Raw genomic sequence first — 13548 nt, forward strand, 5'->3', positions numbered from 1 at the left:
TGAGAGGGGAGGCAACTAGTTCAACGCAGACACGTGAACTGAAATGCTGGTATGCTGATACAAAGTCTCCTTTTCCTCTCAGCTGCTATTTAAGGGTGGTTTTTTATGGCTTTTAAGGAAAATGCATTTACCTGCAAATAAACTTGGGAGCAATTTCATTAATTCAAGCTCACCTCTGTGTGCAGACCTCAGCATTTGCAGCCTGCAGAAAGCAGGGGAATGAGGGCCTATGTGCTAGGAACTGCCTGGATCAAGCTTTGTTTTGTTTTACCATCAGTCGTGCAGACAGGAGAAGAAAAAGGTACAGCAGCTCCTTAAGTCAACTGCCATGGCTGACGTTCAAGGTGGAAAGACATAATGGAACCATTTTTAAGGTGTCTCTGTCTCGAGACAAAAGACACTCGGTTGCTTTTGGGGAGGATGGATGTGCCTGCGATTCTTAATAGTGAATGAACACGTCACTAATATGTAAATGCAATGGCTCATGTCTGTGCAGCTTGTACTTTACCAGACAGCAGAGCTTTCTATGCAATTTACATCTGCCCCTCAGGCACAGACTTGGCACTTGGACTGGCTGAACATCTGGAGGCATCCTGATGACTTGACTCAAATCTAGTTTAATTCTTTAGTCTAGGAGAGAGCAAAGAAGGCCACAACTCTCTGTCAAAATGCCTTCTGGGTGCCCTTGGGTGGGTCTGGCCAGTGATTGATATACCTACTTAGTCACGTGCTCACAGGAATTTACTCAACGCAGTGTCTAAGGGACTTTGTGTACTTGGACCAGCACGCCTCCAGCAGGTTGAGGGGCCCATAAGCTACAGTAAAAAGGTTCATCCTCCTTCCCCATCCCTCTTGTATCCCAGGGCTCCTAGCTCCCTGACTAAACTCGCAGCTGAGCTAAAGAGGGAGATCGGGCTGTGTTGCCAACCAGGAGGAAACTGCAGGCCACAGCAGGTCTGTGCCTGCCAGGTGACAGGCTTGAGGACCCTAACAATGTCAGTGGGATGAGAGCTTTAAAGTCCCTGCAGCAGCATTGACAGGATCTCCTAATTTGTGATGGAAAGGGAGAAATGTGGGACTGCAGAGGCATCTGAGACCTTCCACGGTGACAGCAGGTGGCTCAGAAGAGAGAGGCAGAGAGAAATGGCTCATAAGGGGAGAGAAGAGATGGAGGATGGGTCTGAGGTATCTCTCCTCTCTCCTTTCCAACAGTAAAAGCGTCGTGAGAGGACCAGTGCAAAACCACGCATGTGAGGTGACATTTCCCAGCATTTTCCTGTTACTGAAAAAGATTTTCCCATGTGGACCTGAAAAGGCTGGCAAGGATTTCCACAGAAGAAGAAGTATGCATTGACAAATAGCCAGGACTTACCCAGAAGATGCCCTGGGAAGGCCATGAGGATGAGATATCTGAGGTGCATGCTGAGACCAACCTGCGTGTTCGTTGAGTGACAGAGAGACAGAAAACCACCTCCCAGCCCCGAGATAACAGAGCTGCCGGAAATGACTCTGTTGGGGGAGGAAAGGAAGGAGCAGGGAAGAGAAATGGCCTGTTCTTCCTGTGCCTGAAATGCTTCTTCTGGCTTTCTCCCTCCTCCAGCAGCAACATCTGGGGCTCCCTCAGCCAATGGCATTCTGAACATTTCCAGAGTGAGGGTGCCTGGGGGCTGTGGGGTGTGCAGTCATGGGAAGAGGCTGTTCCCAGTCAGCTGCCAGTGCAGCTCTCGCCTCCCCAGCTAGAATCACCTGCTCTTCTGCACATTCACTGCTGGGCCATTTGGGAGGTCAGGGGTTCCTTCCCCACTGAGATATCACATCTTTCCCTGGGGTCCTCACCTCTCTGGGGACACTGCTATTTCCTCTAGGGAACAGAACTCTCTTCCATTCCTGTCACTTCTCCTCTGTCATTCTTCATCTGCCTGGGAACAATGCCCTCCCCCAAGTCCTCAGAAAGAGGGGATGAACCCTGCTGTGCAGCAGCCCAGGGGCTCTCGCTGTGTCTTATTCTGCTGGCCTAACCCACACTGTGAGAGAGGAGCCTGGCTCCAGTGGGGCTGCTGGATACCACCAACCCAGAGGTCACAAGGACAAAGTATTCCACAGGGGAAGGGGTGAGCTGAACAGTCCCAGCTCTCTCAGCCTTTCTCCAAATGAGACATGCTCCACTCCCTTCATTGTCTAAGTGGCCCTTTGTTTGACTGGGTAAGGTATGCCTGTGACAATGAGTTGCCAGTGAAAACACACACCCCTCACCCCCCGGAGTCATAAGCCCACTGCTTATCCTTCAGTCCCTCAAGCTGCTGGCACAAAAAGAGAAAGGCCCTGTGACCTGCAGCCCCTTCTCCAGTGGCTGGCACCCAAGCCTACGGACCCCATGGCCGTTGGGCGGCTGCCCTGTGGCTGGCACCCAGATCTCTCTTTCACACCGCTCTCTCCAGTTACTGTCACTCAGACCTTGCAGCACTCCCACCTGGGAAACGGAGTGAAGATGCACAGAAGGATGGCTAAGTAAGGATTTCATAAGAAGTCAGGGGGGACTGTGGTGATGAGGCGCAGGGCTCATGCCACCAAGTGCACTGACCAGCCCCTCCTTGTGTTGAGCTGGCTCCTGTTTCTTTCCTCCTCTTTATTTGCCTCTCCTTGCTCATCCCCAGTCCACTCTCTGCCCCCACCTTTGACCCTTCCCCTAAGCATTCCTTCAAAAGTGTTGTCTTGTCCCAGAGGACCCCCCTCAAACATCCATAGTCCTCATCTTCCTCTTGTCACCTCTTGTCCCTTACAAAGCTCAGCCTGACCCACTTCAAAGCCACACCTGCAGTTTCCTAATGGCCCATCAATTAGCGGCTGTAGAGCTCTGGTCTCCCTCCTTGTCTCCCTTATCACTTAGAGATTGGTGTGATTGTGTGCTTTGTTTCACTTTTCCTTCTATTTTTCATCCCTTTGAAAAGAAAAGAGACTTGATCTGACAGCCTTAGTGAACCAGCCGCGCTCACCTTCCACACGCCTTTACGGTGAGCTCTGCTGAACTTGCTCAGGTGCTCGAGTCTCTCAAGACACTGAAAGGCTCCTGTCCCCAGAGAATATTGGGTCTGTTGAGTCAAGGCTCATGGGAGAAGCCCCACGTTGAGCTCAGGCTCTGAAGTGTCTCCCTGCAACACCGGCAGCAATGCTGTCGTGGCGGTCACTTTTCAGGATGCCCGAGATCTTACAGACATGAAGAAAAAGGGAAAGATTGGCCAAATGAGCAATCCGTTTCAGACGTAGCGTGGGTAGAAACGCCCTCAGGTCATGGGAATTGTCATTCTGGAACGGGTTATTTTGTGCCCCCATAGTCCAACATATATATCTATTGTTTGCTCTTCGAGATGTCCTGCATTCCCTGCAAGACCCTGAATCCTCTCTGACAGGTCTTTGGGAACATCCCAGCGGGAGGACAGACCTGAATTCCACGTCCAGGTGGGATCCAAACCTTATCATTCTTACCCATCCAGCCGGAAATGGGCTTCTCCCATACCTTCCAGTGTCTCACAGAGAAACTTTTCTCCATGTGCCTCACTCTCTGCCTCCTCTTTCCCTCTGCCCATTACTCCTTCGGGCCCTTTCACCACCCACTCTCTTCCACGAGGTACAAACTCTCTTTGTCACCTCAGAAGGCCTCACTGCGATCATCTGCTGTCATGGCCTAGTGAGGTGATGTCACTGCATTAATTAGACCATGTTGGCCTGCCACCATGGCTGCTTCTGCCAGCTTCCAGCGGAGCTTCCCCTCTCCAGGGCCAGCTCGTTGCTTTACAAAACAGATTCAATATACCAAGAGATGTGTGCACAAAGTAGATCCCAGAAATGCACATCCCAGGAATGCAGTGATAGAGTTAGAACTGTTATGAGTAAAACTTGTGCCTTTGGGGGAGTCAGAAAGGCTTCAAAACAAGAAGCGCCTAAACAAATTTACGATGACGACATTTGACCTTAGAAGAAGCAGATGTACAGAACCATAAAGATAAGGAACTGCAGAGCAAAACACTAAACGAGAACAGACCATCCCTCAAGGACAGGATATACGTGATCTCAGAACTGATTTTGCACGAAAGCAAAAGTTAACTAGCGGACACGGTGAGGAAGAGTATATCCTTCACCCAGAGACCCCTGACAGCCACCCAGAGACACCAACAGTTATGGGCAAAGGACATTTGCATATGATATTGAGTTCTTGGAAAATAATGAATATTGATATCTCTTCCCGTGGGGTGGGAACTAATTAATATGTATGTAAAGCTTGTATAAATTATGCAACTAACCCTGTGCAGGCGCGCATATTAGGAGGAGTGATCCCCTGTGCGTCCAGCATTGCAAAAAAGAATACCTGCTGAATAGTCATTCAGACTATTGAGTCCTGATTTTGGCTTTTCACGGCATCAGCAGACACCAGCCACTTTGTAATGCTAGCAGGACCTTTTTGAAAGGTGCGTGAAAGCCTGTAACTGAAGGGTCGTGTTTTAACTGCACACACGAGCTTTACAAAATGACAAAATGTGAAAGCCCTTCCTGGCTCTTCTCTGCTATGTCAACTCCTGCATTAGTAACCTAGCACCAGAGTGGAGCCCACAGTCTCTTCGCAGAGGCCTCCTTCCAGCCCCCACACACTTCAGAACTCCAGCCCCTTGGGGCAACTTAGCAAATCTGTTTCAGGCTCACTCCACAAGTAGGAACCTGGCATCCCTTGAGGCTGCGGTCAGTGCGTCCAGTCCAAGCATTTACCCTGTCACCTGGACGTCAACTCCAAAGGTTCTGAATCCTGTCAAACAAGCTCACGGTCTCAAAGCCAAGCTGCTGTGGGGAGTGATTGAAGGTGCCTGTGACCTCGACATCCCCTTCTCCTGTCTGTGTGGAGCTTGAACTCTTGACTCTTTGCGATTACTTTCTATCACTAGCAGGAACATTCTGAAAGCTTTGTGAAAGCTTGTAGCTGGATGACTCAGCTTTAGTTGTATATGTGAGCTTTAACAAAGAGACAAAATGTGAAAGCCCTTCTGGCTGTTCCTTCCTGAACCAAGATGTACATTAGCAACTTGGAACCCGAGTCCCGGTGTTGACAGAGCAGAGGGAAGCACCTGCTCAGGGTTCCCTTGGCTGTCCCAGCAGGGAAAGTCAGAAGCCCGAGAAGAGGCCCCGTATGTTCCATGGCAGCAGCAGCCGGTCCCAGCGGCAGGAGCGAGGGCTGCCCGGCTGCCCGCGGGCAGGAGGGTCTCTGCTGCCCGCCTGCCGGTGCCGAGCAACAAGGCGCTGCTCCTCGCCGGGAGCCGGCGGGGCCGGCGGCTGCAATCGCTCCTTCCCGGGCACGGCCGGACACCGCCACCGCTCCGCTCGCGCTCCCTGCCCCGCTGCCGCTGGCGCCGCCGCTGTCGCGGGGGATTCCTGTCTGCGTCGCGGTGGGAGGGCGGGGGCCGGTGCCGCTACCGGGGCCGGTCGCTCGGGGGAAGCGCCCCGGGGCCGGGCGGGGCAGGGCGGGGCCGGGCGGGGCCGGGCGGGGCCGGGCGGGGCCGGGCGGGGCCGGGCGGGCGGAGCGGCAGCGCCCCCTGGCGGGCCCGCCCGGGGCCGTCCCCCCGCCCCCGCCCCACACGCCCGGCCCCGCCCGCGCCGGTTCGTGCCCGGCCGCAGCCCCGGCTCCTCTCCCCGTGTCTCCCACGGCGCAGTAATACACCGCCGCGTCCCCGCGCCGGGGCCGGGCGAGCCGCAGGACGCTGGACCGGCGGTCTGGGGCCACCCACAGCCGCCCCGCGGGGTCCCGCAGCTCTTTGGCCTCTTTAAAAGTGAGCCCGATGAATGCGGGGGCTCGGCCCGGGAGCTGACGGTACCAGGAGATAGCGTCGTTGGTCTGTATGTTGGGGTGTGAGCAGGTGATGTTGATGCCGGTGTCCTCGGTGGTCTCTGCCGACGGCTCCTGCTGCACCTGGGCTCTGCCAGCAGCCACTGCCAAGAAAAGAGAAGGAAAGGACAAGGGTTGTCAAAGATCGCCCAGCTCCGATGGCTCTTTTAGGAGAGAAGCATCAGGAAGAATGGCAGCGAGACAGGACAGGAACAGATCGGGACATGCACCTATGAGCAGAGATGGAGAGCGATCCTGGCGTGGGTGTGTGGTGCGGCAGGAGAAGGCTGGGAGGGAATTTGAAATTCATGCATGCGGATATTAGATAAACGTCAGGGGCATGGATAGATGGATGGAGAGAGGAAGAGCAGGGAGAGTGGGTGTGAGAGTGAAGGACAGAGGGCTACACTCAGGGCAACGGTAGCTGCTGAATGTACAGGGAAATGCAGGCGTACGTGCAGGCAGCCGTTACTGACAGAAATGAAGAAGAAATCAGGAGAATAAAAAGAACAGGGAAGAGGAACGCCGGATGGCAGAGAGGCAGGGAGGGGGAAAGACACGCTCAAGGAGGAGAAGGAAGAGTTGGCGCTGGGCGCCCTGGGGAACATCCCGGGCACCGCCCCGGCCCCCACCCACCGCCGCCAGCCCCGCGCACCCAGGAGCACGGCGGCCAGCCCCGCCAGCCCTGCGCCCCGGCACCGCCGCATCCCGCCGCTCCGCCGCCCGCGCCTCGCTGCGCCCCGCCAGCCCCGGCTCTCTGCTCCGGCCGCGCCGCCTCCTCTCCCCCTCCTCTTCTCTCCTCGTCCCCTCCGCCGCCGCCAGCTCCGCCCCGGGGCTGCGCCCTGCGCCGGCGCCGCTCGGGGTCTCGCCCGGCCCCGCAGCGCTCAGTGGCTCTGCACGGGCAGAGGTTTCTCTCCTGGGAAATGGACTCTCCCCGTCCTCCTGGTGAGCAAGGACTCCCCCGCAACAATAACCCCGCACAGCGCCAGGCACGGCCTGGGGGAGCTGCAGGGCCCTGAGCCAGGAGATGGACCAGCTTCCCAGAGCTGCCTCCGAGCTCAGGGGCTGGCAACACCAGCCACTGATTTCCTGCGCATGGCAGTGAGGAGGCTGAGAGGCTGCCTCGGCTGCCTCTCTGCAGTCCCAGCACACTGCCTAGAAGTTGTGTCTAGGCAAAGCGGCTGTGACTTGACTTCTACCAGCACTGCTGCATTCCTGCCCTAGAAATTCTGGGGCCTTTCATCCCAGCACTCACAAGAAGCCTTCAATGGGGAATGGGCATGCTCTATACCTGGCAATGAAAAGGCAGCAGTGTTGGAAATCACAGCACAGCCCATATCATTAGCTGTGACAGTCTGCATTGAAGATGAGCTTGTCAGGAAATTGTTACCTCTGCAAAGGGTGCCTGTGTTCCTGCGGCAATGAAGGGCAGGTATAAAAGCCAGAGCAAGTCCCCGCTCTCTCATCCACTTCTCTTGCCTCCTTCTCCTTGGGAACAGGTGAGTCCTGAGCCCCTTCTTCTCCTCTTCCAAAGTGAAATCTCTCCTTGATGGACACTTGAGCTGCTACTGGCTCTGGCCTGTGCTCAGGCTTTGGAGCATCATGCCACGGGAGAGAGAAGTGGGGAGGAAGCCTGCTAGAGAGAGGCTGGGACATGTCAGAGGGGGCATCGGTTTACAAGTTAGGAGAGGGCGTCCGTGGGCAAGGCTGTCATTTGTAGGGGAAGGAATACTGTGTGGTTTCTGGCACCGCTTTCAGGTCCTCGCACAGTAGTACCTTGCCTCTTTTGTGACAGGGAAATAAGCTGCACCTCACCCATCCTTGTGCTCTGCTTCCTCCCTGCGTTGTCTGCCAGGTGCACCTCCAGCCCAGAGACATGTCCTGCTACAGCCAGTGCCTGCCATGCCGGCCCTGCGGCCCGACCCCGCTGGCCAACAGCTGCAATGAGCCCTGTGTCAGGCAGTGCCAGAACTCCACTGTCGTCATTGAGCCCCCGGCTGTGGTGGTGACCCTGCCCGGCCCCATCCTCAGCTCCTTCCCACAGAGCACCGTGGTGGGCTCGTCCACCTCCGCTGCTGTTGGCAGCATCCTGAGCTGTGATGGAGTGCCCATCTCCTCCGGGGGCTTTGACCTCTCCTGCATTACCAGCCGCTACTGTGGCAGAAGGTGCCCTCCCTGCTAAAGATGCTGGGAAAGCCCCAGGGAGACAGCCTGAGGGACTCAGAATATGGTGCTGGGCAGAGAATTGCTCTCCTGGATTGTGTTTTCAGCACATCTCAGCGACCTTGCCTTTGCCTCCCTTTACTTTGTTGGCTTTGGTTCCCCTTGGCAGCAAGGCCCCACAAAGGCCAGCCTGGTGGGGACCATCTGTCTCCTCTCCGTCTATGGGGCAGGCAGAAAGACTTTGTGAAGGGACTTCTCCATGGCCAACGACCGCACACTCTCAGCTGCCTCTGGGGCTCCCTGCATCGCTGTCCTCCACTCAGAGTGACTTTGCTTCCCTCTCTGGACTCATTAAAGTTGTGCCGCATTCAAGCCTGGCCTCCATGTGGTCCTTCCCTCTGTGGACACTCTCCAAGCTGCCAAAGCAGAGGGGTGTTGTTCTGTGGTGGAAAGGGGTGAGGGCACAAGGACACCCTTGTTCCTTCAGAGAGGATTGGGAGGTTGGGACATGCCGCAGTGGCTCCACTTTTGGGCACCATCCCTTGGTCCTGAGGAAGACATTTCTGGCTGCTTTGCTGCCGGTGACCATCAGGCCTTGCCCTGCTGTGTCTCTGCCCACAAATGCCCAGCAAGGCAGGAGGCCCTGAGGGCTCAGAAGCCCCATGAGCCCCCTGAGGAAGGGCATTTGTCTTGCTATGGCCAGAGCTGTGCTGGGTTGGCAGGAGGTGGGTGTGGGGCTCCCGAAGATGATTGGCTTTGCAGAATGAGAGGAGTGGTAAAGCAGGGAACAGCCTTTAGGCTGGCCCACAGCTGCTACTCCACCTTCCTCTCCTCTCCCCCACCGATCATGGGGCCATGCCTGGCAGGCATGAGCATCAGCAGAGGGGAAATTCGCCCATGCCACTGAGTATGTTGAGGCTGGAGAATGGAGGTAAGCCTGTGGGAGCTGAGGGTAGTCAGCACAGAAATGGGGATGGTGAAATGATGTATTTCTGAGGGAGATCAAATTGCTCTGATACGCAGCAGGCAGGAGAATGTGAAGATCAGCAAGGATGAGGGTACCGGGTGCACTTCCCATGAAAGCTGCATGTGAGCCTCAAAGCTCTTGACTGCTTCATTGGTCCCCCCAGAGAGTTTGTTCTGAGGAATTGGCTGCCATTCTGGGGGTAGAGGATATTTTTCCATGTAAATTGCATGCCTTGTGATCAGTGGAAATGTCACCTGGCAGCCACTGAAATCTCATATTGTAATTCCTTCATGTAAAATCAGATGTTGTGACAAAAGCATACGAGCGGAAGAACAGAAATCCCCATGTCAATATCGTCCATCAGGAGGGAATTATGGTCATTGTCATGTTTTTATGTGGGACAGAGTTAATTTTCTTCACTGTAGCTGGTACAGTGCTGTGCTTGGGACTTAGTGTGAAAATAATGTTGATAACACACTGATGTTTTGGTTGTTGCTGGGTAGTGCTTGTACTAGTCAAGGACTTTTCCAGCTTCCCCTGCTCTGCCGGGTGCACAAGAAGCTGTGAGGGGAGGGGGCACAGCTGAGAGAGCAGATTCAAACTGGCCAAAGGGCTATTCCATATCACGTAACATCATGGCCAGTATGTTATCTGGGAGGGGCTGGCCGTGGGAGGGAGGCAGCCGTTGCGGCTCAGGGACGGGCAGCATCGGTTGGCAGGTGGTGAGCGGTTGTATCGTTTGTGGTTTAGATTTTTTCCCTTTTTTCCCTTTTCCTTTTTATTATATTATCATTACTGTTGTTATCATAATCATTATTATTATCATTATTGTTTTATTTTAATTATTAAACTGTTCTTACCTCAAACCACAACTTGATTTTTTTTTTTTTGCTTTTCCTCTTCTGATTCTCTTCCACGTCCCACAAGGGTGCGGGGGACTGAGCGAGCAGCTGCGTGGTGGTTAGTTGCTGGCTGGGGCTGAACCGTGACAGATGTACGAGCAGATAATGCCTTCTGATGGCTGAAAGACAAGGGAATATATGGAGAATTGCAAGGATGATACAGATGAAGAAAACCAACTTGAAAATCAGAGTGCTGCTTTGAATGTTGGGGATGGGCACCAGAAAGCCAAGGGTCTCAATGAGCATTGTGTCACCTCAGGCCAGGCTCAGCAGAGCCCAGCATCACAGTAGAAATGGTCAGTGTTGTTCCTGGAGCAGAGAAGACACTGCAGCAGCAGCAGAGACACCTGGGAGATGATGACCACAAAACTCGGTAGCCATGCTCACAAGCATAGAAAGAAGCAGAGGATCTTTGTCGTGTAATACAGCTGTTTGGGGATGGCAATGTAGCAGTCGAAGGACATCACTGAGAAGGTCAGAAACTCAGTAGTACCCAGGAATAACCGGGGAAATAACTGTGCCAGGCAGCAGGAAACACAGATGGTTGTCCTACTGACAAGGAGAATCTCCAGTGTTTTGGGGACAATGGTGAGGGTGTTGTGGATCTCCAAGAAGGAGACCTTGCCGAGGAAGAAATACGTCAGGATCCTCAGGGACTGATCACTCCCTGCAGTGAAAAAGATGAGGCCATTCCCATCCGAGTGACGAGATACATGGAAAAGGTAAGGACAAACAGGACCATGTGCCACCTGGGATGAGCTACCAAGCTGATCAGGGGAGTGGAGGATCACCCTTATGAGGAAAGGCTGAGAGGCTTGTGTTTGTTCAGCCTGGAGAAGAGAAGACTGAGGGGGGGGAATCTCATCAATACTTATAAATATCGAAAGGGTGGGTGTCGGAACGATGGGACTGGACTCTTTTCAGTAGTGCCCAATGACAGGACAAGGGGCAATGGGCACAAGCTGGAACATGGGAAGTTCCACTTAAATATGAGAAAAAAACCTCCTTTCCTGTGAGGGTGATGAGCAGTAGAACAGGCTGCCCAGAGACATGGTGGATCCTCCTTCTCTGGAGACATTCAATACCCCTGCCTGGATGTGCTCCTGTGCCCCCTGCTCTGGGTGTGCTTGCTCAAGAAGGGGGGTTGGACAAGATGATCTCCAGAGGTCCCTGCCAACCCCTAACATTCTGTGATTCTGTGTTCCTGTGATTCTGCATACCCCACTCCCAAAGGCTTTCACAATCACAACAGCCAGGTGGAAAGTCTGATCAAAACACAGCTCTCTCTTACTTTGTTGGAGAGTTCTGACCCAGTGCTGACCACAGGTGATCATCAGAGCAAGTTGGGAGGGGCGGGGGAGGGAGGGAGGGAAAAAGAAAGACATGGCATATCCTCACACCGAAAAGCCCTGGGGTGACCAGCCAAAGATTGCAGGGCTGGGAGCAGCTGGGCCCCTTCTAGTCAATACAGCCACAGGCAACCCCACTAGTGCACCCCAGGCCAGCAGCATTTGCCCGCGCTGCACCCATCCGGCACTTGAGCTGGTTCTTCCACCAGCACTGTGGCATTCCTGCCCCGGAAATCCTGGGGCCTCTCGATCCCAGCACTCAGAAGAAGCCTCCGTGAGGGAAGGGGCATGGCATAAGCCGGGAAATGAAAAGGCAGCTTTGGGAAAACAACCACCCAGACCATGTCATTACCTGGGATGTTTTCCGTCCATCATGAACACCTTAGAAAATTGGCACTTCCGTAGAAGCTACGTCTGGGCCTGGAGCAGGTCAGGGCCACCATAAAAGGCAGCCCAACTCCTCGCTCTCTCATCCACTTCTCTTGCCTCCTTCTCCTTGGAAAGCAGGTGAGTCTGAAGCCCTTTCCTCAGGTGCTTTTTCTGTGTATGCAGATGTGTGCTCCTCCATCCTATGCTGGGTCGCGGTGCTGCTTGAGATGGGGAAGAACGGTGGTGGTCTGACTCAGAGAGTGTCTGGAACTTGGTAGAGGGGGCTTTTCTTTTAAGAGGCAGGCAGCAGCCTCGTTGGCCCTGGCAACACTTTGCAGTACCACGTCTGCATAAGGCCAAGAAACCCTTTTGCCTCACTGCCCAGTTCCTACCTCCTGGCTCAGCAGGTGCCTTTGACTTTGGTGATGGACTCATGCCAGACTGCTCCTCACATGTACCTGTGCTTTGATTCTTCTCTGGTCTATCTCTCAGGTGCATCTCTGGACCCAAGACATGTCCTGCTACAGCCAGTGCCTGCCATGCCGGCCCTGCGGCCCGACCCCGCTGGCCAACAGCTGCAATGAGCCCTGTGTCAGGCAGTGCCAGAACTCCACTGTCGTCATCGAGCCCTCTCCCGTGGTGGTGACCCTGCCCGGCCCCATCCTCAGCTCCTTCCCACAGAGCACCGTGGTGGGCTCGTCCACCTCCGCTGCTGTTGGCAGCATCCTGAGCTGTGATGGAGTGCCCATCTCCTCCGGGGGCTTTGACCTCTCCTGCATTACCAGCCGCTACTGTGGCAGAAGGTGCCCTCCCTGCTAAAGCCACAGGTGACAGCCTGGACAAGGATTGCCCAGAACCCAAAAGCTCTTGCTAAACTGAGGACAGAGCTCCTGGCCATTGATTTCAGAGAGGCTGAACATCCAGTGCTCCCACCCAAAAGGAGGGCAGCTGGAGCCCTCTCAAACATGGCCAGACTCTAAATCTCCTGCCTTCCACTCCCTCCCATCTTTTTCTTGTCTTCTGAGCTAAAACTCCCAGAGCCAACCTGGGGCATCTTCTGACCCCTCTCCCTCTGTGGGACAGGCAGATGGATGCCCTGCGGAATCTTCACCGTGGGCAATGGGAACAGACTTTCAGCAGCTGCTGGTGCTCTCCCTGCACTGGCAGCATCCTCTAGAATTGAACCCGTTTTCCCCTTCAGAGTCATTAAAGTTTTCTGCATCCCAGCCTCTGCCTCCACATAATCCTTTCCTTGGTGGATGTTGTCTCGTGTTGCCAAGGATGGAAGGCATTGCCTTTGTTGGCAGGGGGAGAAGGTGAGGGCACAAGTGGACTCTTCATCCTTCCCAGCAGAATGGGAGGGTGGGACAGATGGCAGTGGGGTCCTTCCAGTCACTGTCTCTTGGAGCTGAGGATGACATACTCAGATCCTCCACAGCCAGTGGAGATCAAGCCTTGCATTCTGGCATCTCTGCTCAGATATGGCCCCTTGGCCTCGGATCATGTCCTGCAGGAGGGAAACTGACCACTGCTATCCCCCAGTGAGGAGCCCAGTGCTGCTGGAGGCTCTGAGAGGTCAGCAGATGACAAGCCTGTAAAGAGGGGAATTCTACCTATACATCCTATACATCCTATACAACCTCCACCTCCCAGACAGTTGCCTTCACAGGGCTGAGGTGCCTCCCAGGCTGATGATGAATTCAGCCTGGCCAGGCCACACACCAGGGCCCTCATGCCTCTCACACACCCCCAGATCCCACCACACAGGGTACCCCAAGGGCAGCAGCCAGTGCCCAACCTCCCACTGCTGCTCTGTCATGCCTGGCCTTCCCCCAGTCACGAGGCAGCTTTCCCCAAGGCCAGCCCTTCTCCTGGCAGGGCCTGTTGCCCACCTCTGCCTGGTGGTCTGCTCCCCCACTGAGATCTTGGATC

The 13548-nt window shown here is 54.7% G+C and overlaps 2 protein-coding genes and 1 pseudogene across 2 annotated transcripts in view; 2 read left to right on the top strand and 1 right to left on the bottom strand.

Annotated features, from left to right (window-relative positions):
* Positions 1-13548, bottom strand: part of LOC142068101 (T cell receptor alpha chain MC.7.G5-like) — a 532408-nt gene that overhangs the window by 366265 nt on the left and 152595 nt on the right. The gene's annotated exons all lie outside the window — the stretch shown is intronic.
* LOC142067950 (feather keratin Cos1-1/Cos1-3/Cos2-1-like) lies at positions 7288-8048 on the top strand. The gene is made up of 2 exons (XM_075116990.1): positions 7288-7365; positions 7734-8048. Exons 1-2 carry the CDS (start codon positions 7288-7290, stop codon positions 8046-8048), a joined length of 393 nt encoding a protein of 130 aa, XP_074973091.1.
* Positions 11621-12435, top strand: LOC142067789 (feather keratin Cos1-1/Cos1-3/Cos2-1-like; annotated as a pseudogene).

The sequence above is a fragment of the Phalacrocorax aristotelis genome, chromosome 23 (genome assembly GCF_949628215.1).
Source record: "Phalacrocorax aristotelis chromosome 23, bGulAri2.1, whole genome shotgun sequence".
Lineage (NCBI taxonomy): Eukaryota > Metazoa > Chordata > Aves > Suliformes > Phalacrocoracidae > Phalacrocorax > Phalacrocorax aristotelis.